This window comes from Musca domestica, unplaced genomic scaffold (genome assembly GCF_030504385.1).
Source record: "Musca domestica strain aabys unplaced genomic scaffold, Musca_domestica.polishedcontigs.V.1.1 18, whole genome shotgun sequence".
In the NCBI taxonomy this organism is placed as follows: domain Eukaryota; kingdom Metazoa; phylum Arthropoda; class Insecta; order Diptera; family Muscidae; genus Musca; species Musca domestica.
In genome coordinates, this window is record NW_026712238.1 from 1131385 (window position 1) to 1157770 (window position 26386).

Below are 26386 nucleotides of genomic sequence, written 5' to 3' on the forward strand. Positions count from 1 at the left end.
ACACCTTTAAAATATTTAAAATTACCATTATACCATTATATAGTGCCTTTATATATACATAATAGTGGATTTATCTTCACAAAATTTAGCAGGGAGAGATTTTGTCAGCTCAGAACTCAAAATGTCCAGTTACTCATGATTGGGTTTGAATTTGGGGCCGAAACCTTCAAAATATAGAAAATCGGATGTACATTAATATGGGGCCTGTACAAAATACTGGAGCAATGTGAAGCAATCCAACTCAGAACTCTAAATATCACGTTACACATGATTTGGTTTAAAATTGTGGTAAAAATATTCAAAATATCGAAAATCAGGAAGTAACGCGATATTTGGTAACCTTACCGAGAGGTTTACCGTTGTGTCCCATTTTTGATAAAAAACATACTTGAGGTAACACAAATGTCTGAGCAACATTTCTCAGAGTGATAGAATACTTCCCTAAACTAATTTCCCATTTTGGGGATCTCACCCAAATGTGCAACGTCACATAATACTATAACAAGTAAAGGGAACTTGTAGACAGGAACAAGTTCCACAACTTTTGGTCAATGCAGGCGTGATGAATTTATGGGTTGGGAGAAAAAGTGTATAATTTTTGTAAAGTGCACATAGTATTTTTTAAATATATATTTTTTTTGGAAATTCCTACTATCCACCTTTGAAGGAATCCCCTTTAAATAAATATTCATTCTTCGTGCTTATAAAACAAAAATAAAAAAATAATAAAAAAAGTTGTCACATATGTGTGTTCTTTTTTTTATTTAATACCAATTAAATTATCCAACAAAGATTAAAAATAAACATGTGTTTTATTCTAAATTAAATAATTGTGTGTGTCAATCTGTGTCGGTCTTCTCTAATAAGAAAATAGAATATTTCTTGTTTTATTTTTCCTTTTTGTTTTTGTAATCTATAACATGTGGTCCATTTGTTTATGTTTAATGTACAACAACAATTCATTAGGTAAATATATATAGAGATTTAAACTCACGTGTATTTCAGCAAATTTTTTATTTATTTTTTAGTTATACAAGACTCAGTATCATATACGTGGCTGAACGAAAAATAGTGTTTTAGACATTGGCGTAGATAGATGTCTTTGGAAGGGGGTAAATTAGGAATATTAGGTTAATTGGGAATAATTTGGAATATAATATTTGTCGGGACAATATACAGAAAATATTTCTGCTGTCGTTTGGATACTTATTAGAACTGCGGATTTTTTTCAAATTTTATATTTTTTGTCAAAATAAAACAATTCGCAAAGATAATAACTCAAATTTATGACAAAAAAATAAAATCCACAGTTTGGGGACAAGTCTACAGGGTGGGATGAAAAAACTGGAACTAACTTCAGACTGCTGTCATTTCTAAGCCACTCGTCCGACAGCTGTTACAATTATTCCAGTGACAGCTCATTATACTGTTTACAAGCGTACAAAAGCATTTTGGTGACAGTTTTCCAGAAACAAAATTTATTCGTCATGGAATTCAAGCGTGGTGGTGTGATTTCTTTATATTTGGCTGGAAAATCACAAGTGGCACAAGAGCACTTCAGCATTAAAATGAGAATAAATCTTTTGTGTCTCGTATCATCGCTCTTTGCCGTGACACTGTGTAACGTAGCTTGACGTCAAAGAAGTGGATGGAAGAAAACAGCAACATCAGCAGAAATGGTTCGAAAAGTAATGAAGCGACTTGATCGAAACCCACGTCGCAGTGGCCGAAAAATGACTCGTGAGCTGAACATATCACAATATTCCATTCGGCAAATATTGAAAAATGTGCTCGGGATAAAGCCATTGCAATTCCAAGAAGTGCAAGAACTTACACCGCAACATAAAGAAAATAGACTCAAAAGAGCTAAAGAGTTGCTTCGCTTGTCCCGAAAGTGGCGAACAGCCGAATTTTATTTTCTCCGATGAGAAAACATTCGTTGTCCAGCAGTTTGTAAACAAACAAAATGATCGTGCTTACTTGAAAAAGAGGTCAGCTGAAAACGTGCACCTCCGGTTGGCCACCAGAACTCAAGCGCCGGCCATGGTGATGATGTGGGCCGCCATAACAGCCGATGGTCGCTCTCCGCTCGTATTAATCGACCGTGGCATCAGAATAAATGCTGAATATTATCGCGAAAATATTCTGGAGGGTGTATTAAAGCCTTGGGCACGCAAACGTTTTGGCCACGGACCTTGGATATTCCAACCGGACTCAGCACCATCGCACTTAGTATGCGCCACCCAAGAATTATTACAAAATGAGGTTCCTCGCTTCATTTTCAGCGCACAATAGCCACCAAAATCTCCGGATACCAATCCGTTGGACTATTGTGTCTGGAGTATTTTGGAAAGCAAGGTTGGCCCTAAAAAACACCAAAGTGTCGATCACCTCAAGCAAGCGCTGCGCCGGGGATGGGCCGATATACCGCAAAGCAACATTCGGAAAGCGTGTGACGATTTCATTGGCCGTTTGAAGGCCATAACTCGTGCCAAAGGTGACCAATTCGAAAAAATCTAAACTTATTCTAAAATTCGATGCTATTTCCGACATTTTTCTGATTTCATTTAGTCAGATTTCAAAAAAATTTAAAAATTATGGCGTTTGACATTTTGGCTGTTTTTATACCCTCCACCATAACTATGGAGGGTAGATTAACTTTGTCATTCCGTTTGTAATTCCTCGAAATAGTCATGTCAGACCCAACAAAGTATATATATTCTTAATCAACGTAAAATTCTAAATCGATTTAGCGATGTCCGTTTGTCTGTCTGTCCGTCTATCTATCTGAACGTCTGTCTGTCTGTCCGCCTGTCTGTGTAATCAGGCTATCTTTCAAACGAATCGAGATAGAAGGCTAAAATTTTGCACACATGTTTATTTTACCAGTAGGCAAGTTAAGTTCGTAAATGGATCATGTAAGTCCACGTTTTCATATAGTCCCCATATAACGGTACCTCCCGATTTTCGGTATTTTGATGATTTTAGTGACATTATTTAACGGAATTGTTTCAAATTACGTATTTAGAGTTCGTAATGGGAACTACAGTCTGTGACAGAAAATTGTCTATGCAGGTCCAGGTCTTCGAATAGTTACCATATAACTGTACCCCCTATATTCGGTATATTGATGATTTTAGCTACATTATTTAACGGAATTGTTTTAAATTTTGGTATTTGAAGTTTGTAATGGATACTACAGCCTATGAAAACAATTTTTGTGCGGGTTCACGTTTTGGTATAACCCTCATGGTACCTCCCAATATTCGGTATTTTGATGATTTTACCTACATTATAAATGTTTTTTTTTTCAAATTTAGCGTTAGAATATTGTAATAGCTTATGACAAAAGTTGCCTATGCGGGTCCACGTCGTCGTATAGACTCTAATATAACGTCTACATTCTGTATTTTTAAAATTTTAACAAAAATGTTAAAGGTTTTTTTTTTTTTTTTTTGAAAATTGCCAGATTCGTTCTAAATTGTGGAGGGTATTCAAAGTTCGGCCCGGCCGAACTTACAGCTTTTTTACTTGTTTGCTTTCATTTTATCAAATTTCACAAAAAAAAAAAAAAAATTATGGCGTTTGACTTTGTTGCAGATTTTTAATCTCACCCTGTATAGATTTAAATGCACTTGTTTTTCAGCAACTTTTTCATTTTAACTTTTTTGAGTTCTACATGGCTCATTTTCATGGCTGAAGGAAAAATAGTGTTTTTAGACCTTGGCGTAGATAGATGTCTTTGAAGGGGGATAAATTAGACAGAGGTTCAACTGAGTGCTTTGGGAATATTTTTGAACATCATCAATATTATGCCAGAGAATATACATCCGCTATTTCAAATATCATATCAAAATGCTTATAACTGCGGATTTCATTCAAAATTTATGTAATAATTTTTTTTGTCAAAAAAAAGTTCGCAGATAAAATAACTCTAAAATAAGATCCCCAGTTAAGGAACAAGTCTCGCTACGCCACTGCCATTCGATTCCTTTTTTTTTCAATATTTCAACAAAAATATTGGATTTTTAGAAAGTAGCTCTCGTAACAAGTAGCCCGAAAGTAACTCGAAAGTAGCTCCCATCCTTGGAAGGGGTATAAATTAGACAGAGGTTCAACTGAGTGTTTTGGGAATGTTTTTGAACATCATCAATATTATGCCAGAGGAAATACATCCGCTATTTCAGATACCATTTGAGTGCTTATAACTGCGGAATTCATCCAAAATTTATTTAATATTTTTTTTTTTGGCAAAAAATAATTTGCAAGGAAAATAACTCAAATTTATGACTAAAAGAAAATCCACAGTTTAGGAAGAAGGCTAGCTACGCCAATCGATTCCTTTTTTCAATATTTCAAAAAAAAAAAAAAAATAAGATTTTTAGAAAGTGGCTCTCGTAACAAAACTCATAACCCTACGCCGAGAAGAAAGAAAAAATATAAATTTTAAAAATTTTAAAAATATAAATTTGTTTCCATTGATTTATAATCCGTTCGGTTTTGTTTTCTAATTAAATTCAATCAACAAATACATTAGAATATAGTTAAAGCTATGTGTCTGTAGACAGAGTTTCTTTTTTAAAATATATATCTATGTGTATATGTATGTAGTATCAAGTCATCAATACTTCTTCTAACAAATTTCACTAGATTTTGAATTTTAAACACAGTTTGGGATATTTCCATTCAAATTGTTTTTGTTATTTTCAATTTTTAGAGTTTTTTTTTGGTTTTTGTTTTGATAGAGAGGGTGGAAACATTTAGTATAGATATAGAGTTTGATTTTGTTGTTTAGGGCTATAACAATGACATTTTATAACATTCGATTTAAAAGGTTTATTTTTTGTCTTCTCTTTTTTGTTTTAGTTAGTTTTGTATTATTAATTTTCATAAGATTTACCTCTCAATTTAGTTTTTTTTTTAATTTTAATTTCAATATTGAATTTAGTTTCAGTTGTATTTTTTTTATGTGATGCGATTTTGTCTGCTCACATGTTATTGTTGTTGCTGTTGCTTTTTGCCATTATTTTCAATTGTTGTTTTATTTATTTTATTTATATATATAAATAACAATAAAAATAAATACAATTTTCTATAACTAATTGTTTTTAATTTACCATTCATTGTTGTTTTTATTCTGTTTGATCTGGTTTTGGATAAACATTGATAAAATTCATTTTAATTTTGTTTGTATTTTCTGTTTGTTTTCTTGTTTTTTTTTTGTTGTTGTTCAGTTGTAGTTGTTTTTGATATTTGTTTATTAAAAAATAATAATTAAAGCTCTGTTCTTTGTTCTCTTTGCTAATATGGAAATCATATGATTTGTTAGGTTTTTTTTTTGTTTTGTTGTCTTTTTTTTTTTTTTTTTGTTTTGAAATGACAAAAAAAAATTGGAAATAATAAATAAATTCAATTATTGATTCTCTCGATGGCGTTGGCTAATTGAATACACAATTTAGCAATGAACACATATTTTATTTTCTTCTTCGAGCAAATAAAACAAAGAAAATTTGATGTCAGTTTTTTTGGTAATTGAACAACGATTGTTTTTGTCGCCATAAATTTTGAAAAAGCAAATTCGATTCAGAAGCATACCATTTTCTTCAAAACAGTTTGGCAAGGATTAAACATTTTAATTGAGACTTGAAGTACAAAGGGGGAAAATAAATTAACCTATTTAAGAAAAAATATTTGAAAAATTTTGAAAGACCCTCCACAAAAACTTTAATCACGGGTATTCAATAGTTGAGGATACTCCTATACTTTCAAGCACAAAATCTACAGATCTGACCGCAAAAAATCGGCTTTTATTTAAGCTGTACCAAAACGTGTATATACATTGATATACACGGAGCTAGAACCCATTATTACCTATAAATATCAATTTTTAGTCAAATGTGTGAAAAATATCGACATATCTCTAGGGATCTAGGATGTTACAAACAGAATGACAAATTTTAAATACCCTCCTTTTCAAGGTGGAAGGCATTAAAATATGACTAAAACGTATAAAAATTTCCAAACAGAGATTTACTTTTATATTAGTCCTACGAAAAAGGGGACCGAAATGTCCTATTTTTTAACAGTGATTCTTGTAGTAACCCAAATCTTTATATAAATTTTAAAAACTCTATGTTAAATGCTGCGGAATATTTCACAAATTATTGGGGTCCCTGTGTATATGGTCAAGGCTATATAAAGTACTTTAAAGTGTTAAAGTGGCCTAAGAACTCGAAACTTTTTTGAGGTTTTATCTTTATAGAATTTTCTACACGAATTCGGAAAAAGTTCTAAAACTGTCGAAAATAAAATAGGTGTTTATAAACCAAAATCAATGGTACATATAAAGTATATCAATTTATTTTGTTCAGAGACTCACATTGAAATTGGTTTTAGAATCCTCTCCCCAAAACCTGAAACCTGAAGTATTATGGGAGATTTTAACTAAGAATGAAAAAGTGCGAGGAATAATTGATCAAAAAAAAAAAAAAAATGATATATAAAGACAAAAGTAAGCGACGGCTATAGCTGTGCGGCGTCGACCATGTTATACCCTATAACACTACAATATGTTGGAAGCCCCCCATAGGAAAAATCAATTTTTAAGTATTTCTTTTTTTGAAATAATGTCCTAGAGCCCTATCCAAATGTTACCTTAAGGCTTTGCACCAGGGGCATTTGTCCAATATTTATATACTTCATCGTGTTGATAGGTATTCAAAACAATTTCAATCGAAAGTTTTACATTCAAATGCTAGACTTTTTTCCCTGACCTTAATTCTCTCCTCATGCAAAATCCCGTGTTGATTGTTTTTCAATTGTGACCTGTAAAGCGACAGCAAAATCAGAAAAATTTTAAGTTTTTGGTCCATTTGAACCCCTAAATGTGCATCTTCAAAAAGAATAGGCTTTAATACTGATCCTAACCCTACCCCATACACAATTTCGTAAAGATCGGATGATAATGGGCAAGAGATCACTCCAAATTGATGAGAATTGTGAAAATCAGTTCAGCGGCTCTGGACTTTAAGCGGAATAACTAAGATTTATTTCTTTTACATACATGAATATTGTACCTATTTTGCTATATATCCGATATTTTGGCTATCAGCATCACTGTAATGGTCAGAAGTGAAAATCTAAAGTATTTGTGATTTGGTCGAGTTAAAAAGTATTCGCGGATTAGTGAAGATTTTCGCGTCGGTTTATAATTGAGGCCTGTAGAGCAACAGGAAAATAAGGACATTTTCCACCCCTAAATATTTTGCTATCATCTCCAAAAACAATAGGCTTCTATTCTGACCCCAACCCCACCTCCATTTTCCATTTCGTGAGGATCGGGCCATAATTGCGACCCATTAGCGTGATTACAAAACAGAAATGTCTTTTCTTTAGTGACATACAGTGAAATTTGGTGAAGAATAACTTTGTCTTTGAAGTTATCCTTCTTAAGTTATGTGTTACTTGAGAATATGCACGAACTTTTAAGACCTATAGTGGAAACTTATTATAAATAAATTTTGTGGAATATTTTGTCTTGCGACTATCCCGTACCTATATTTTGAAAAAGGACCTGAAAGACCTCTTTGGGGACTAGCTTGACGATTTTTAATTTTCGATGGGAACGGATTCCAAGGAATGTTAACCCTTATATTTTCAAAAGTTTCAAAACACCGATATACCTTTCTTTTGTTTTAGATCTACTTTCATATTCATCTGCATATATCCGGGTATTATTATTTTTTTGTGTTGCACAGTATAATTTCCTGAAATTTTAGAACATTTTCACATCAGCTACAAAATAGGTGATTTTCAAAATATCAGAATCTCAAAAATTCTCTTCATATTCATACAAATTGTTTTCAGATGTTAGATGTAGCTGGACAATTACTCGTGATGGCGTCAATATTAATCCAAATGATTTGTCATTCCATCCGATTACTTGTGGCTGAGCCATCATCATTTAGTGTCAGCATATTCGTAGGTGAAAATGGAGTAGGAGATATTTCCCAACGCCAACAGCCCTCTCAATCTTCTCAAGCTTATAGCCAACTCCCACTAACCGAGCTCTTTTCCTAAAGCAACCCGAATACCACAGAGATGAGTCATACACCCGACGACTGTCAAGCTGACTGCCACCTGATTGACCCGACACAACCTGAATAGTGCAAAGACGAGGCACACACCCCAGCTGCCAGCCAGCGCAGAACACTTCTGACACGATTCTCATCGAGTCGACCTCAGAAACCGTTTTTTTTTTTCTAATCACATTATCAACCCGAACACCAAACAACAGATGGAGATAACCCGATTGCCATCACCGTCATAGGGTGGTAAAAAATGTCTCTTAGTTCAGGTTCTCTCAGCTTGCTGCAACTCAACTCCACTGTTCCTTTGATGATCTGCATAAAATCACATACTGAGCGATTTATGCATATCCGGCCGTCTGTCCATGTATATTTGTAAACAAAGTACAGGTCGCATTTATTGCCCCATCTAGATGCACAAGTCATTTGTTTGACCCAAGGACTAACCCTAATGACATTGAAAATAATCGGTATAGCTCCCATATATATCTTCGTCTGATTTGTTTTTTATTGTGCACCAAACGTGTAATGTCAGCCCACATAGTATGGAATTTCGCAGATTTGGATATAGCTCCCATATATATCTTCGTCCGATTTGCCTTTGATTGTACACCAAACGTGTAATATTAGCCCAAATGAAATGGAATTTGGCACCAAATGAAGCCTAGAATCAAGTATGTCAAATTTGGTGAAAATCGGTTCAGATATAGGTATAGCTCCCACATATTTGACTTGTTATTTTTGTCCCGCCGTAATAAGCACTCCGTAACAACGATATAGCTCATAAATACCTTTGCCAAATTTTAGCGAGCTCGCTTCAGATTTGGATATAGCACCCATATATACCTTTATGCGAATTCAGGTTAATTGTGCGCCAAATGTGTAATACATGCCGGAATTTAAAATGCGCAAATGTCTTGGCAAATTTAGTAGAAATCGGAAATTTCGATAGAAATCAAAATCGAAGCTCTACTAAATATGCAAAGGGGTGTAGGGTATTATAAAGTCCGCTCTGTCCGACATTAGGACTTTCTTTACTGTTTTTTTTTTCATGTCTGACCTCTACCCCTATACATCAACAGAGGTGGATTTTTGGTTACTTTGGTATTGCAGAAATTATCAAATTAGTCAATATTTGAGATTCAACTTATTTTGTTTATCGAAAATCTCCTTGAGAATGGTTTTACCAAAGGAAACATTTTCATTTTCAATTTGCATTCAGCATCGATGCAATTCCTCTTACAAATGCGGTTTTGTTACCAACAACATTCCTACACCCAACATATTTTTCGATTCATTGTAAGCCTTTTCTTAAACCGCATACTATTTGTTGTTTCTCCATTCTTAAATATATACATTGTTAAATACTTGCAATACTTCCTCTCCACATTTTATTTAATTTCAATTCAATGCCTCTTTATGCGTTCCATTTACAACTCGTTGTCTTTGCTGCATTGGTGTGGCTTTTTCCTGCACTCTTTTCTTTTCTACATTTTCTTTTCTTTTGCTGTGGCAAAGGCTTTAAGCGGGAATGAATTATTTGAATAAATTTTTCACATTAATCAACTATGGACCATGAAGTAATACTTGGTGTTTTATATCGTATTCTTGTTTTCTGTTTTTTATTTTGTTTTTAATTTACTTTTTGCGAAGATGGCCTGGAAACTAAATTAGGTCAATTGCCAGAGAAATGGAGACCGAACTGAAAATCACTAGAAAAGAAAAGCAAATAAAATATAAAACTAAAACTAATTAACGAAATAAAAAGACACTTTGCAAAAGAAGAGAAAATAAGCACACAGTGCATTACAAAGGGCGAGCATAAACACCAAGTGGCCAAAGTGCGAAGTGGGGTGACGCTGAAGATGGTGATGGCGTTAATAACGATGAGGAGGCCAGTAATGAATACAAAACAACAAAGCAGAGAAGTGCACAAAATGTGCACTGGCCAATTTTGTTGTAAGGGCTTTATGTATTGTGAGCTTCCTGCACAACAAGGTCGTTTCTGACCCTTTCTAAAATTGAAAATACCATTTTTAATTTGTAGAGATTTGGTAGAAGAAATTTAAAAATCATGTCTATCTAAACTTTGTGCCAAATGTTGAAGAACATAACGGGATATTTTGGGAAAACTAGGAGCCGTTTTAAAATTCTTGGAGGTAATTTTTCACAGATCTCGAGGTTTTCTTTTATTTCAGACTTCTATGTTGACAGAGTTCTATATTAATTATCTGAATCTTCTCCGATAGAGAATACGAGACGACCACAAAGTTTTCACTGATCGAACACCACAGGGTCTTCTTTTATAGAATACTATGAGGTCTTCTTCTATAGAAGACCTTGAAATCTTCTTCTATAGAAGACCATGAGGTCTTCTTCTATAGAAGACCCGGAGGTCTTCTTTAATAGAAGACCAGGAGGTCTTCTTCAATAGAAGAACAAAAGCTCTTCTTCAATAGAAGACCTTGAGGTCTTCTTCAGTAGAAGACCTTGAGGTCTTCTTCAATAGAAGACCTTGAGGTCCTCTTCAGTAGAAGACCTTGAGGTCTTCTTTAGTAGAAGACCAGGAAGTCTTCTTTAATAGAAGTCCTGGATGTCTTCTTTAATAGAAGATCTGAATGTCTTCTTTTTCTATAAAAGACCAGAAGGTCTTCTTTTTCTTCTGTAGTAGACTGGAAAGTATTCTTCTTCTATAGAAAACCAGAAGGTTTTCTTCTTCTATAGAAGACCAGAAGGTCTTCTTTTTCTATAAAAGACCAGAAGGTCTTTTTCTTCTAAAGAAGACCAGAAGGTATTCTGCTTCTATAGAAGACCAGAAGGTCTTCTTATTCTATAGAAGACAAGAAGGTCTTCTTATTCTATAGAAAACCAGAAGGTCTTCTTATCCTATAGAAGACCAGAAGATCTTATTCTTATTCTATAGAAAACCAGAAGGTCTTCTTATTCTATAGAAGACCAGAAGATTTTATTCTATAGAAGACCAGAAGGTCTTCTTTAATAGAAGACGAGGAGGTCTTCTTTAATAGAAGACCAGGAGGTCTTCTTTAATAGAAGATCAGGAGGTCTTCTTTAATAGAGGATCAGGAGATCCTCTTTAATAGAAGACCAGGAGGTTTCCTTCTATTCTTCCTTCTTTCTTCTTCTATAGAAGACCCGGATGTCTTCTTCTATAGAAGACCCGGAGGTCTTCTTCCATAGAAGACCCGGGGGTTTTCTTCTATAGAAGACCAGGAAATTTTTTTCAATAGAAGACCAGGAGGTCTTCTTCAATAGAAGACCCGGAGGTCTTCTTCAATAGAAGACCCGGAGGTCTTCTTCAATAGAAGACCTGGAGGTCTTCTTCAATAGAAGACCTTGAGGTCTTCTTCAATAGAAGACCCAGAGGTCTTTTTCAATAGAAGACCTGGAGATCTTCTTCAATAGAAGACCAGGTGGTCTTGTTCTGTAGAAGACCAGGAGGTTTTCTTCCACAGAAGACCATTAGATCTTCTTCTATGGAAGACCTGGAGATCTTCTTCTATGGAAGACCTGGAAGTTATTCTCTTTAGAAGAACAGGAGGTCTTCTCCTGTAGAAGACCAGAAGGTCTTCATCAATAAAATACCATGAGGTCTTCTTCTGCTATAGAAGACGACTAGGTCTTCCTCTATAGAAGACAATGAGGTCTTCTACTGTAGAGGATCACAAGTTCTTCTATCATAAAATTCCTGGACATCTTCTACCATAGAAGACCAGGAGGTCTTCTAATTTAGAAGTCCACAAGGTCTACTTTGGAAGACCACACGCTCTTCATTCACAGAAGACCACATGTTCTTCAACCATAGAAGACCACAAGGTATTTTGCTATAGAAGACCACAAGATCAGCACAGGGTCTTCTGCCATTGTCTTCTACTTTAGATATCCACAAGGTCATATACTTTTGAAGACCACAAGGTCTTTAACCATAGAAGACCACGAGGTGTTGTACTACAAAAGACCACAAGGTCTTCTACTATATAAGACCACAAAAGTCTTCTACCATAGGTGAGGACAAGGTCTTTACCATTGGAGACCACCAGGACTTATACTATAGAGGACCACAAGGTCTTCTACTATAGAAGACTACAAGGTCTTCTTTAATTGTATACGACTAAGTCTTTTGTCTATCAAGACCATGAGGCCTTCTCCAATAAACTGTGAAGCCCTCCTTTAGTGCATAGAAATACAGAAAGAATATTCGAAAAAATTTCATATTTTTTTTCCTTTTTCTTCCAAAAAGTGTAGTCTACTTTTAGGCTGCCATTAAAATTCATATGTATAATCTCCAACATTTCAGCATAAATTCAATCTCATATGCATATCAATTGCAATTCGATTAAACTATTTGAATACGATAATAAATTTAAATATTCCCAATATTGCATTTTTATTGAGCATATCGATGTTGATGCGGTTGGTGCTTGTTCAATTTTAGCTCGATTAATTAATATCATGCAGGCAGGCTGGCAGGCACAAGCACACACACAAAAACAACCATTAATAGGCAATTCAATAATAAATTCCAAAAGCCTCTTAACCGATATCAATTTCCGTTTTGATGCCGGCACATGCCATATGAATAAATTTTCATATTTGATGGAAATTTTGTTGAAAACGACAAAAAAGTCTTTGATGCTTTGTGACGACGATCGTTGTTCAATTAAAATTATGAGCAAAACGTATTAGCGTATGTATGTAACAGCGTTTGTTTGTGTTTTATGAAAAAAATAACACGACGCGTTTTTTTTTTGTTTTGAAAACTTAGTTCAGTTCAGTTTGTTGAGGGATATTCGTGTCACGAGACAAACAAGGCCAAACGCATGATGCACTCAATTTGATGTAGCACTGACATACATACATACATACACACACACAAGTTTCAAAGGAGACTTGTATGTATTTGAGTGTGAGTGTGTGTGTGTAGTACATGTGTGTATGTAATATATCCTTAAAGCGTGTAACTGTGGAAACACATTTGCAAAAATATAGAAACTAAAGTTTTTAAAAATATCGTGTATACCGTGGCTGCATCACAAACATAGGTTGGTGGCGAACTTGGTGCATAGATATAGTTGTTTGCAAATGAATGGTGTGTGTAAAGGGTTATCATGCCAACTTCGAAATATGAGAAAATTAAAAAAAAAAATTAAAAATAAATTTGTTAATATTGGCATAATAAAAATTCAAAATATTCAAATGGACATTTTATACTTGGGAACCAGATTTTAATGAATCTATTTATTATTTACAAAATATCATTTAAACGAAGTGCAATGTGATATTACGAGATTTCCAAACAGGACTAAAATACAAGATCACAATTTTGCCTTAGATTAACAATTAGTGAAATTTAAAAATTGTGTATCCACAAAATGCTTGACTTTGGAAACGTGAAAAAAGTTCTTATAAAATAATGATGCGAATTGAACTGAGGATTCTAGGACACTGTTATTCCGTTGTCAGATGGGTTATTAAAATTTCCTCGATATATCAAATTGCTGCCTTTTTGAAACTGTCTTCCCCAAAAATACATGTTTTGGTTAGCCAAAGGGGGAGTGTGTGCCATTTGGACGAGTGTGTGTTGTGTTTTCTTTTTGGTTGCCAAAATGTACGGTCCTTAAGGTCTACTTCTATGGGATTGCTGTATTTGTTGGAAGAGATTATATGTGGCTCAATTCTTGATTTAATCATATTATTTGAACCTGATTCATTGAAAATGCATTGAAAATCACCGGACCAAATTATATTTTATGGTTTTGAAGTGCAGTTATGAGAGCATAGGGTGTTTTCTGAACTTTGCTGTATTAATTTTCGGTAGCAAGTCCAGTATTCACAAGTAAATGAAAATGCACCAATAATAATGATCAATGTTTTAAGATAACAGATAAAAGTTAAAAGCAGTACACATGTGACCAAAAATTATGTCCAAACATGCTCGAAATCAGACGTATAAGTAAGCAATATTCCTGCAACTATTCCGGTGAAATCCGCAGTGAAAAATGTGGCATTTTAACAATGGGTACGTAATTTTCCCCCAGTATATATATAATCCACATTATTTTACATGGTAATTTTTCCATGCGAACAATGCTTAAACCAATATGCTCGAGATCTCTCAAAATATCTACATTGTACCTGTATTATTAATCGGGCTAGACGAACTCGTGGCAGAGGAGGAGTTGGCTCTCATTACGAATTTGAAACATCAGACTTTAGAAAGTTTCTTAGGAAGATTTCGCTTTAAATCGGAAAGAAGAACTGATATTAACCCATCTTCTAGCTTAGTATAAGTTTAGATTAGGCTAATTTTGGTGTAAAATTTTAATATTAAAACTTGAAATACTAAGTTTCAACCATTTTTCTTGAAAAATGTTTTATAAACCATCCAAATACAAAGACACCTGTGGATTATGAAAAACGAACTTTTTTTTTCAAAAAATCTGAAACCGCATATACCTTAAAGCTTATACTACACAATCAACGCGCCTTTTTTGGTATTGCATTAATTTTTTTTTTTTTTTTTTTTTTGAATAGAGTGGAAATTTTTCTCCCATCTACTCGTGGAATTCTGTAATCTTATAAAGGATGATTTTTTTAGAGCTATAGGGATTTTTTTAATAAAATCGTTCGATGTAATAAGATGTTTGAAGGTTATTTCATGCAAATGTTGATCGCGACTGCCCTCAAATTGTCCATCCGCTTAGTCCAATGTTCACGTACTCTTTCTGAAAATTTGGGACTTCTTTCCCTAATAAATACTTCTAATGTGTCTATTGAAGCGTGCTCTTTCGTATAGACATGAGCCCTACCGAAATAATGGTTTTAGACCTAAGGTTTCCTTGGACCAACTACGTCTCAGGACATTTGGAGTTGATCTAGGGGTGTTCGTCCGTCTGTATGTTTGACCGGCCGTTGCGCACGGATGAATTGCTCCAAACTTGGTACCTCGTAATACTATTATCAAACTTAGATAGAGTTCGGAGATTGGTTATATCGGTCCACTCTTTCTGTTACAATATCGGCCCAATCGATCAAATACATTCCCCGCAATGGGTCATCATTTTTAATAGTTATTACTCTTATAAAATGAGAAGTAAGTGTCTGATTCTTTTCAAAATCAACACATTCCAACATTTATATCAACAGAAGATCTATGTACAATATGTAGTCCTTTTAGTACCTTCCCCACAAACTGTCACAATTTTGAATACCTACAACGGCCATAGCGAAATAAGCAACTGATTCTTTTGAAACTTCACCCAACCCTATTATTACTTCCTTAGTCAAGATTTGATGAGAAAAAGATAGATATCCGCAAAGCCCTTCTGTTACCTCAATATTTTAAATGCCCATTTTTTTAAATTTTGCGGATCCGAATATTTATAACAATTCTAGATCATGTATAAACGTGGAATATATCGGATCACTTCCTCTAGGACCTCCTCCACAGCGGGTCAAGATTTTGACGATCCTAAAATGCTAAATGAACATCCTATTCTTTTCAAACTTAACAAACTAGAATTAATGTAAAGATGGAATATTTCGGTTCATTATAACAGGTACCTCACGCACATTTCAATATTTTCCAAAAATTATCGTATATTTCATATTAAGTGAAGGAAGTATTTGGTACAGGGTTGCCCATATTCGACGGACACATCTGGCAACGCCATAACTTTTGACAGAGATGTCACATCGCTTAATGACATACCGCGTTTGAAGCGTCAGTCCAAGCAGATTTTTACCATGAACCAATACACGCCACGCGAGCGCTCTGAAATAGTTGAAATTTACATTCAACAGAAGAAGTCAATTTTGAAAACTCAACGTTCTTTTAAAACATTAAAAAATGTGAGAAGTGCGCCTTCTAAGAACACCATTAAGCGTTTATACGAAAAATTTTCGACTGGTAAGGCTCTTTCTAATCCGAAGAGGCCATATAAAAGTCGACCAAGGCGATCGGCCGAGAATGTCGCTGCCGTACGAGCTAGTGTTGAGAGGTCCCCAAGAACATCCCAAAAACGCCGTTCTCAGCAGTTGGGCATGGCTCGGTCCACTTTACAACGGATTATTCGCATTGATTTGCATTTGTTCCCGTACAAAATTCAATTGACGCAAAGAATGATGCCTGCGGACAAGCCTCGTCGATTTGAATGCGTCCAAAGAGTCATCGGGTCCGTCGAATATGGGCAACCCTTTATAGTTTAAATCTAGCATGTTGCAATATATTTATCAGACTTACGACAGATACGAAAGAGACAAAATTGACCCGCTCCTTCTAAACCTCCCCCACAAAGGGTCAACTGTTTGAAAAATAATAAAACAAATAAAAACATATTTTAATAAACGGACAATAGCTTTTTAACTTATTTCAATCGATTTTGTTGAAGTTTGACCTGCATAATTTGACTTTTAAAATGTATGCATTAACACGCCCCACTGAAAACAATTTTTTTATGTTCTGGTCACAGAACCTAGAAGTAAATGCATATGACTAGTGGCGCCCAACGTGAGTCCAATGTAATTGATCATTTTAAAATTCAATTCAAATAATCAATTTTAAAGTACCGAATATCGGAAGATACCTTTCTTTTGTGGTTATGCGAAAACGTGGACAAATAGGTAAGAATTTTAGCTTTACCAGTTGATCCTTTCAAAAGTTGAAATAACTACCATGGTTAGACAGACTGGAATTTTTAAATCGTTTTAGAATTTTGCCTCAGCTAAGCGATAAGGATTAGGGACACAAATAGATTGTGCCAATCTTGTTAATAGTTCAGTACACCAATTCCTAAAAGTATGAGTGATTTCCTAAATTTCATATATTTTATGAAATTTATCACTCATACGCAGAGGTTTCCTACAAACGATCGGAGTCCCCGGAACTAGATAAGGAACTTGTTCCTTTCCTTTGGCGCAACAAGGCCTGCAATTCACAGATGAAATTATAATTTGGTCAACAATAATCTTCCTGATCCTAATTCCCCTTTCCTTGAATGTCTAGGATTTGGGTGCAGATATAGTTCATGGGTTTCTCTTAGTCTACTCTACATCTTTTACAAACCTACCACAACTAACATACATACACATTTTCTCACTTCTCTCGAAAACAATTTAAAATAAAAACATTAATATTTTCATATCGAATTAAATTTTATTTAATGTAGTAGATATTTATATAAAACAAACTTAAAATAAAAATATTTAAATTATTTAATTAAATTAAAATAATTTAAGAAATAAACATTTAATTTTTTTTATTATAAATAAATTCCCGATGACTTATTCAACTAAATAGAAATGTTTATATGTATACTACTACTCTCTTGTGATAACCCTTTCGTTTTTGGCATTTCATGTGGGTGCGAGAGAGTGTGTGTGTGTGTTCGGGGTGTGTGTGAGTGTGTGTTGCTTTGTGTTGACTTAGCTCAGAGTATTCTTTTACGTCTAGGGAGATGTTGGAAACATTGTTTGGGGGGCGGGAAATTGTTTAGTTTAAGTTTAGCTCGATACATGGGGGGCATAAAGTGGGGACAACTCAACTATGTTCGTGCTGCTGTTGTTGTTACTGACATGTTTGTGATATGAAAATTGGCGAACAATTTAAAGGAAAATATTAGCAAGAGACACCTTGCTTAGCAACCGTATACCAAGTGCTCACTTTGACCAATGACGGCGATTCCGGGGTGGTGGCCGCTGTTGCATGTCCCGGCTCCAAAGTCGCCGTGTGGATAGTTGTTTCATCCACAGTCGGATTGTTGATATTATTGGTGGTCATGGTGGTGGTGGTGGCTGTGGCGATGGCTGCTGCATTGGCGGAACTGGCCATGTGGCCGACATTGTTATTGTTAGGAGTAGCACCCTGCGGAGCAATAACGGTTTCTGTGCTGGCTAATGGCAGTTGTGGTAGTGTTGGTCTAATGGTCGTTGGCTGATTTGTTGCACCCGCTGTTATTATTGTTGTTGCTGTTGTTGTCGCATGACATCGACATGAACCAGGAACTACGGCTGACACTGACTGTTGACAGTTGGGATTTGTTGGCTGAGTTGAGCAACAGTTTTTTGCTGATGCGGTGGCAGCATTCGCCTCGGTGACAGCTCCTTCGGAGCTTGGAAGAACAACAACAACATCTTTGGTTAAGTCTGTCGTTTGTTGTGGAACTTGATTTGATGATTTTTGATTATCGGACACATGGTGGGGGGACTGAGGTGATGGCTGTTGCTGCTGGTGGTGGTAGTGGTGTTGGTGATGCCTCAGTTCACTTTCCATGGTCAGTGTGGTATGTTGCGATGTGGGACTGTAGTGTTTGCAGTTGGCTGCATACGCTTGTTGTTGTAGTTTGGCTTCGGTCATATGCGGCTGGGTGGTTAGTGTGTACTGCACTTGATATGCTGTTAGTTGTTGCTGCACATGCTGGGGATGATGGAAGTGCAGCAATGGTGGCATTTGTCGATCACGTCCCACTTGTGGTCCCACTTGAGGACAACGGAAACGTATGGCCTGTTCGTTGGCCGCATTAAGATCCCGTATTAATGGCAGTTTATGTTGTTGTTGCTGTTGTTGTCGTTGTTGCTCTTTTCTGTTGTTGCAGCCGGTGTTGTTGCCAGTACCACTGGCATAATGCTTGCTGTTGCGGGCACGTTTGGCACGACTCTTTGAGCGTTTTTTGCGGGTTCTCGAATGGTCACCACCACCACCACTGCGGCCCCCACCACCACCTCCATTACCCCTACTTCCCCCACCGCCGCCGCCGCTGCCTCCTCCACCACCACCATTTCCTCCACGTGATTTGCTACGCTCCCGCTTGGCCTGCTGGGCATTTCTCAGCTTACTCCGCTGCCGGGGTCTCAAATATCTTAATTGCAAATCAGATTGGGGTCTTAGACAATGGCGACAAAATGAATGCTCTGACTCACTTAAATCACTTTCACTGCTGACCTCATCAGGAACCAGGCTGGTGTTGTTATCTTCTGCATCTTCTTCATCATCGTCTTCCTCGTAATAGCCCTCGATGTAGGCGTTGCCGCCGTCATTTAGTTTTTCCTGACTTTGTCCCGTTGTAATGGTTAACATTTCGCTCCCTTCGCTTGCCTTTCCCCGTCCTTCCTTGTATTTCTGATATTTTCGTTGTTCTTTCAAAGCTTTCATTTGTTTATGTTTTCTCTCCTCATAACGTGCTCCTCCGCCTCCTCCTCCCTTACGTCGATTATCTACAATTGTTTTGGTCTTCTTGGCTGTTTTGGTTTTAGTTGTGGATGTGGACTTTTTCATTTCATATTCGTTGGGCGGATATGGTCAGAATGCAGAATCAAAGACTGACATTGATCTCGAGATGGCTTCGTCATTGTGGCAAGCTTCCAGAAATTCTTCCAGTGTCACCACACCATCACGATTTATGTCCATTTTCTGCGGGGAAAAAGAGAGAGAAAAGAAAATAAAAAACAAAATTAGTTTTGGAAAACTTTTGGGGTTTTTTGGTAACATTGTTCACAATACAGTGGAACTTCTCACATGAGAATATGTGAGTCTCAAATGTACAGGGTGAAATGAAAAAAACTGCAACCAACTTCAAACTGCTGTCATTTCTAAGCAACTCGTCCGACAGCTGTTCAAATTATTCCAGTGACAGCTCATTATATTCTTTACAAGCGTCCAAAGCATTTTGGTGAGAATTTTCCAGAAAAAAAGTTATTCGTGATGGAATTCAAGCGTGATCGTGTGATTTCTTTATATTTTGCCGAAAAATCACAAGTGACTATCGTTAGAGCACTCCAGCATTTAAATATGAATAAATCTTTTGTGTCTTGTACCATCGCTCGTTATCGTGATAGTGGTAGCGTAGCCCGACGTCTAGGAAGTGGACGAAAGAAAACAGCAACATCAGCAGAAATGTTTCGAAAATTAAAGAAACGACTTGATCGAAACCCGCGTCGCAGTGGCCGAAAATTGACTCGTGAACTGAACATATCGCAATATTCCATTCGGCAAATATAGAAAAATGAGCTCGGAGTAAAGCCATTGGAATTCCAAAATGTGCAAGAACTTACACCGCAACGGAAAGAAAATAGACTCAAAAGAGCTGAAAAGTTGCTTCGCTTGGCCTGGTGAACTGCCGAATTTGATTTACTCCGAAGAGAAAACATTCGTTGTCCAACAGTTTGTAAACCAACAAAATGATCGTGTTTACTTGCCAAAGAGGTCAGCTGAAAATGTGCACCTTCGGTTGGCCACCAGAACTCAAGCGCCGGCCATGGTGATGTTGTGAGCCGCCATAACAGCCGATGGCTGCTCGTATTAATCGACAGTGGCATCAAAATAAATGCCGAATATTATCGCGAAAATATGCTGGAGGCTGTAGTAAAGCCAGCTGAAAATGTGCACCTTCGGTTGGCCACCAGAACTCATGCGCCGGCCATGGTGATGTTGTGAGCCGCCATAACAGCCGATGGCTGCTCGTATTAATCGACAGTGGCATCAAAATAAATGCGCGAATATTATCGCGAAAATATGCTGGAGGCTGTATTAAAGCCATGGCCACCCTAACATTTTGGTCGCCGGCCTTGGACATTCCAACAGGACTCAGCCCATCGCATCCAGCACGCGCCACAAAATGAGGTTCCTCGCTTAATTTCCAGCGCAAAATGGCCACAAAAATCTCCGGATACTAATCCGTTGGACAATTGTGTCTGGAGTATTTTGGAAAGCAAGGTTGGCACTATAAAATACCAAAGTGTCGATCACCTCAAGCAAGTGCTTCGCCGGGAATGGGCCAAAATGCCACAGAGCAACATTCGGGCATCGTGTGACGGTTTCATTGGCCGTTTGAAGGCCATAATTCGTGCCAAAGGCGACCAAAGGGGCGGGCCGACTTTATGATGACCTCCACCACTTTGCTAAGTTAGTAGAGCTCCACATAACAATTAAAAGATATTATTGGAGATTTTAATCATACACGCTTTGATTATAATTGTAATTTAAAGTTCAAAGGACTAAATATGCCGAAGCATTTGTATCTTTTAAATTCGGACTTGTATTGCCCATTTGGTGCAAAATTAATTTGAAAGCAGATAAGTATATATATGGGAGCTATATCCAAGTCTGAACCGATCTCGACAAAATTTGGCAAAGATATTTCTGAGCTGTATTTGATGTATTTACCTGAATATCGTTGTTACGGAGTTCATATTATGGCTGTGGGTAACAAATACAACCAATCGGATGAACAATATATATGGGAGCTATAGCTATAACTGAACCGATCTTCACCAAATTTGGCATACTCAATTCGCTCGCATGTGCCGAATTCCCATCCCATTTGGGCAAATATTAAACGTTTGGTGTGCAATAAAAGGTAAATCGGACGAAGTTATATATGGGAGCAATATCCAAATCTGAACCGATCTATATAAAATTTAGCAAAGGTATTTCTGAGCTGTATTTTATATGTTTCCCCAAATATTGTTGTTACAGAATGCATATTACTGCTGCGGAGGACAAAAATAACAAATCGGATGAGCAATATATATGGGAGCTATAGCTATATCTGAAACGATTTCGATTAAATTTGGCATACTTATTTTCAGGCATAATTTGGTTGTATGTGCAAAATTCCATACTATTCGGGCAGTTATTACACGTTTGGTGCACAATAAAATGCAAATCGGACGAAGATATATATCGGACCTATATCTATTTTTTTACCGATTATCTCCAATTTCAATAGGGTTCGTCCTTGGGCCAAATAAATATTGTTTGAAAAATTTCATCTCAATCGGTTAATAAATGCAACCTGCATTTTGTTCACAAGAATACATGGGCAGAAGGACGGACGGACAGACGGACTGACATGCATAAATCAACTCAGAAAGTGATTCTATGCATATCATCAAAAGGAACTATGGGTCTATCTCGTTTCCTTTTGCCTGTTACAAACAAATGCACAAAGACATAATACCCCTACCACTATGTGGTGTAGGGTATAAAAAAATGTAAAAATTATGGGTTTTGACTTTATTGCAGTTTTTTTATCCCACCCTTTTTTTGGAAAAACTTTGCATTGGGTGAACAGATAGTGCTGTTGGTATATGAGTTTAAGATTTGGAGGTAGATTTGAAAATGTGTTCTATATTTGTACAAAATGTACTAAATTTTGTATTGGGTAATGGGATAGAGCTAAAACTTATAAACTGTTGGTGTCTAGCATTAAGGTATGGATCTAAAACCCTAAGAATAGTACCGAATGTTACTAATTTTAGTATTGGGTGAAGGGATAGAGCTAAAAGTTCTCAAATTTGATATTGAGATCACTATTGGTTTTCTTGTCTCAATATTGCAGTATCCTGTCATTTTTTGGTTTTGAAGGACATAACTGTATTTATCAATTGAATGGACTTCAGTTCTGTGCTTTTAAAGGTCTCAAATTTTAGGGAAGACAACTGATTTCGTCATCATTTAAGTTTTCATGCATAATAAAAAAACTTAAACGTAGTTCTTAATTTTTTTGTGTTTTAAATTGAAACAGAACCGCACATTAAAAATCAGAATTGTAAATCGTAGAATAACCTCCCATATAACGACCGAATCTTACAATTATTGCCTTCATAATAAGCAGCCCCGTATGTGGATTGAATTTCTGGCCTCTTCCAAATTAAATTAATAATCAATATAAGAAAATTTCACAAAAACCTCTCCTTTATGGTTTTATATAATCAACATCAAATTTCCATTTAGATCACGTACAAACAATGTGACTTCAAAATGGATTTTTACGTTTCCTTGTTTAAACTTTACCATTTGCAATTTATTAAAACCCATCAATAAGTAGTTGGAAACAAATGTCTTTGGCAGGTTTCCTTTTTGTTTTCGAACAAAACAAAATAAAAAGGCGTTTCTCACTGCTGCTCTGTGACATTTAAACTTCTACAAACAATGACGTTGACAGTTTAGTAAATGATTTTCAAGGTAGAATGACTTTGATATTTATTTTTTTTAGACAAAAGTTTGCAGATGTAACCATAAGTTTTGGGTTGTCGTTTAAAATTGTGCCAGTTTTCAGCGATAGATTATTGACGATAATGTGTTGGAGAAGAAGAAGGTATTTTTGAACAATACGCAATGGTTCAATGAAATGGCAAAGTGAGGAAGGACAATTTGAAGACTGGCTAGGCAGCGAAATACACCGGAACTTCAAGGTTATATGTGGGAAAACATGGACCGGTATTGACAATGTTCTACCATAGAAGGTAAAACTAATTACTAACTCTAATACTGATCTCTTAACCATTCGGTTAGAAAATGTGGCTTTAATCGTCATAATACCGTATATCGGAAAGTATCGTTATATTATGGCTATACGAAAACGTGGACCGACATGACCTATTTACGAACTTGACCTGCCTGTTGTTAAGTACACATAATCATAAACTTTTATCTCAAATCCTTCCAAACTTAGAGAGATTTCAACAAATATTCTTACAGATAGACACATTGATCGACAGGAAGAACGACATCGACAAATCCACGTAAATCTTATTTTGTAGGGAATAACGTAATTATTACGAGAGTTACATGGTGAATGACAAAGTAAATATACCCTTATAGTATGCTGGAGGGTATAAAATTTATTTGCCACTAGTTTAAAAGCATCTAATAAGATTACGGTCTGGGAGGAAAATGATTCTGAAACATTTTCATAATTTTGGTGATTGGCTCTTTTTGTCTATGAATGTAAATATTACGACTGTTTTTCCACTTTCGACACAATGATCTCCATAAGAGCCCGGATGTCTAGATTATCAATATTGTTAGGGCTCTGGAAGAATTATAAGTCTAAAGGTTCTTTGCACTTTCTTTCCGTGAAGTTTACGCTCTCGCTTAGGGATATTTTCGAATTTTCTGAGCAAACTCTAAAATTATTTTGGCCTAGAAGTTCCATATATTCTGAAGGTACTTTTTGAGATATTTTTTTGAGCCCTGTTTTTATCCTACGGAAAAAGGTTTACAACTATTTTGGAACCTTTTATAGTTCTTATCAGTAACTAGCAAGTGACAGCCACTTTTCAGCAAAAAGTCCACCTTAAAATTTATGGATTCGTTCCACCAAAAATTTGTTCATTAATTCTTGGACAAAATTTCCAAACTTTTTAGATGCATCAGTTCGGTACCAACATTGACCTCAGTATCAAATTTCAGGATTCAAGTTCTATCCATTCACTCAACGGCAAACTTAGCACCATTTAGTACTTTCACCATTTAGTAAGCATTCCGAAGTCTATCTCCTTTTCTCAAAACTATGTACTAACATTGCCTCCATAACAAATTTCAGAATTTTAGCTCTATCCTTCGACCCAATACCAAACATATTACGACACTTTTCGTACCGTTGTACCACGCATGTCGAAATCCACCTTCCTCTTTCCACCCTAGACACCAACAGTGACCTCGGTACCAAATTTCGGAATTCCAACTCTATACCAACATTCATTTGCCGCATCTCCAACACGTACAAATGCCGCATTTCCAAAACCACCTCCAAATCTCAACTACAGATATCAACACTGGTATTTTCTTGACTCAAATTCCATATCTATCCCAACACCCATTTGTGGCATTTGTACACATTTCCCAAACCATTTCCATCTCTCAATTCCAGATACCAATAGAGACCTCAATACAAAATTTGATGATTCCAGCCCTATCATTTCAGTTAATACCAAATTTAGTACTGTTCATACAAATATAGGAAGCATTTCCTAACCACCGCCAAATCTCATACTCACACAAATACCATCAATAATCTAAATATTAAATTTCCGAATTTCATCTCTATCCATTCACCCAATACCAAATGCAGTACTTTTCGTATAATCATAATATACCCAATAACAAATTTAGTACCATTTAGTAGTTTCCCTCTCAAAACCCACGTCAATATCTCAATTCCAGATACCAACAGAGATCTCAATATGAAATTCAAGGATTCCAGCCCTATCCCTTCATCCAATACCCAATTTAGTACCATTTCGTACAATTGTAGTACACATTTCCAAAGCCAACTCTATATCTCTATTCCAGATACGAAGACAGATACATTAACCCAATACCCAATTTAGTTTAACTAAGTACTTTCGAACAATTATAGTACAAATTTCCAAAACCATATCTTAACCAAAGACATCAATAGTGACATCTTTATAAAATTTCAGGATCTTAGCCCTATTCCTTCAGGCAATACCAAATGTTGTACCATTTAGTACTTTTCGTACAATTATAGTAAATATTTCCAAACCGCCTCAATGTATCAATTTCAGATACCATCAAAGACCACAAAATCAAACTTGGCGATTCAGCGCTATCCCTAATCCCAACCGGATACTAAATTCAGTACAATTTAGTTCTTTCGCACAATCATTGAACGTTTTTCCACACCACCGCCAAATCTCAAAAACAGATACCATCAGAAATCGGAATATTGAATTTCTGAATTTTTTTCTCTATCCCTTCCCCCAATACCAAATATAGTACCATGCAGTACATTTCTTACAAACGCCGAAACCAAGTCCTTATCGTAACCTGAGATACCAGAAGTGACATCTGTACCAAATTTCAGGTTCTAGCTATATTCCTTCACCCAAGAGCAAATTTAGTACTTTTCGTACAATTATAGTACACATTTCCAAAACCACCTTCCAGATACCAACAGAGACTTCAATATCAAATTTATGGATTCCAGCCCTATTTCTTCACCCAATACCAAATTTAGTACTATTTAGTACTTTTTGTTCAATTACAGTACACATTTCCAAAAGCACCGCCAAGCTTTTAGCACAGATACCATCAATAATCTAAATATCAAATTTCCGAATTTTAGCTCTATCACTTCATCCAAGGCCAAACATAGTACTTTTTAGTACTTTATGTGCACATTTCCAAAACAACCATTAATTCCCAATCCTATTCACTAACAGTGACCCTAATGCCAAATTTCAGATTTGAACCACTATCCTTTTACCCATTACCAAATTGTACTAAACATACTACTATTTAGTACTTTTCGCGCATTTTTAGTACACATTTCCATAACCACCTTTTTGTCAATACAAAATACCAAATGTAGTGAATTTTAGTACTTGTGGCACACTCATTGTTCGAAGCTCAAAAAAAAGTTTTGTTGTTTTATTTCAGAATGTAAGTTATATTCCTTCCCCAAATACAAAATTTGATAGTATTTAGTATTTTTGTACTTTGTACTACGTATATCCAAAACTCCCGCCATGTATCA

The 26386-nt window shown here is 35.8% G+C and overlaps 2 protein-coding genes across 9 annotated transcripts in view; both read right to left on the reverse strand.

Annotated features, from left to right (window-relative positions):
- Positions 1 to 17721: 17721 nt before the first annotated feature.
- On the reverse strand, positions 17722 to 19377 carry LOC131801834 (probable serine/threonine-protein kinase mkcB). The gene has a single exon (XM_059120813.1). It carries the CDS (start codon positions 19375 to 19377, stop codon positions 17722 to 17724), a length of 1656 nt encoding a protein of 551 aa, XP_058976796.1.
- Positions 19375 to 26386, reverse strand: part of LOC101899976 (calsenilin) — a 389863-nt gene continuing 382851 nt past the window's right edge. For all 8 annotated transcript variants that reach the window (XM_059120854.1, XM_059120853.1, XM_059120855.1 and 5 more), the window contains one exon: positions 19375 to 19512. In XM_059120854.1, the coding sequence (XP_058976837.1) occupies positions 19402 to 19512 (111 nt within the window). In that variant the 3' untranslated portion in view covers positions 19375 to 19401. The remainder of the gene's footprint in view (positions 19513 to 26386) is intronic.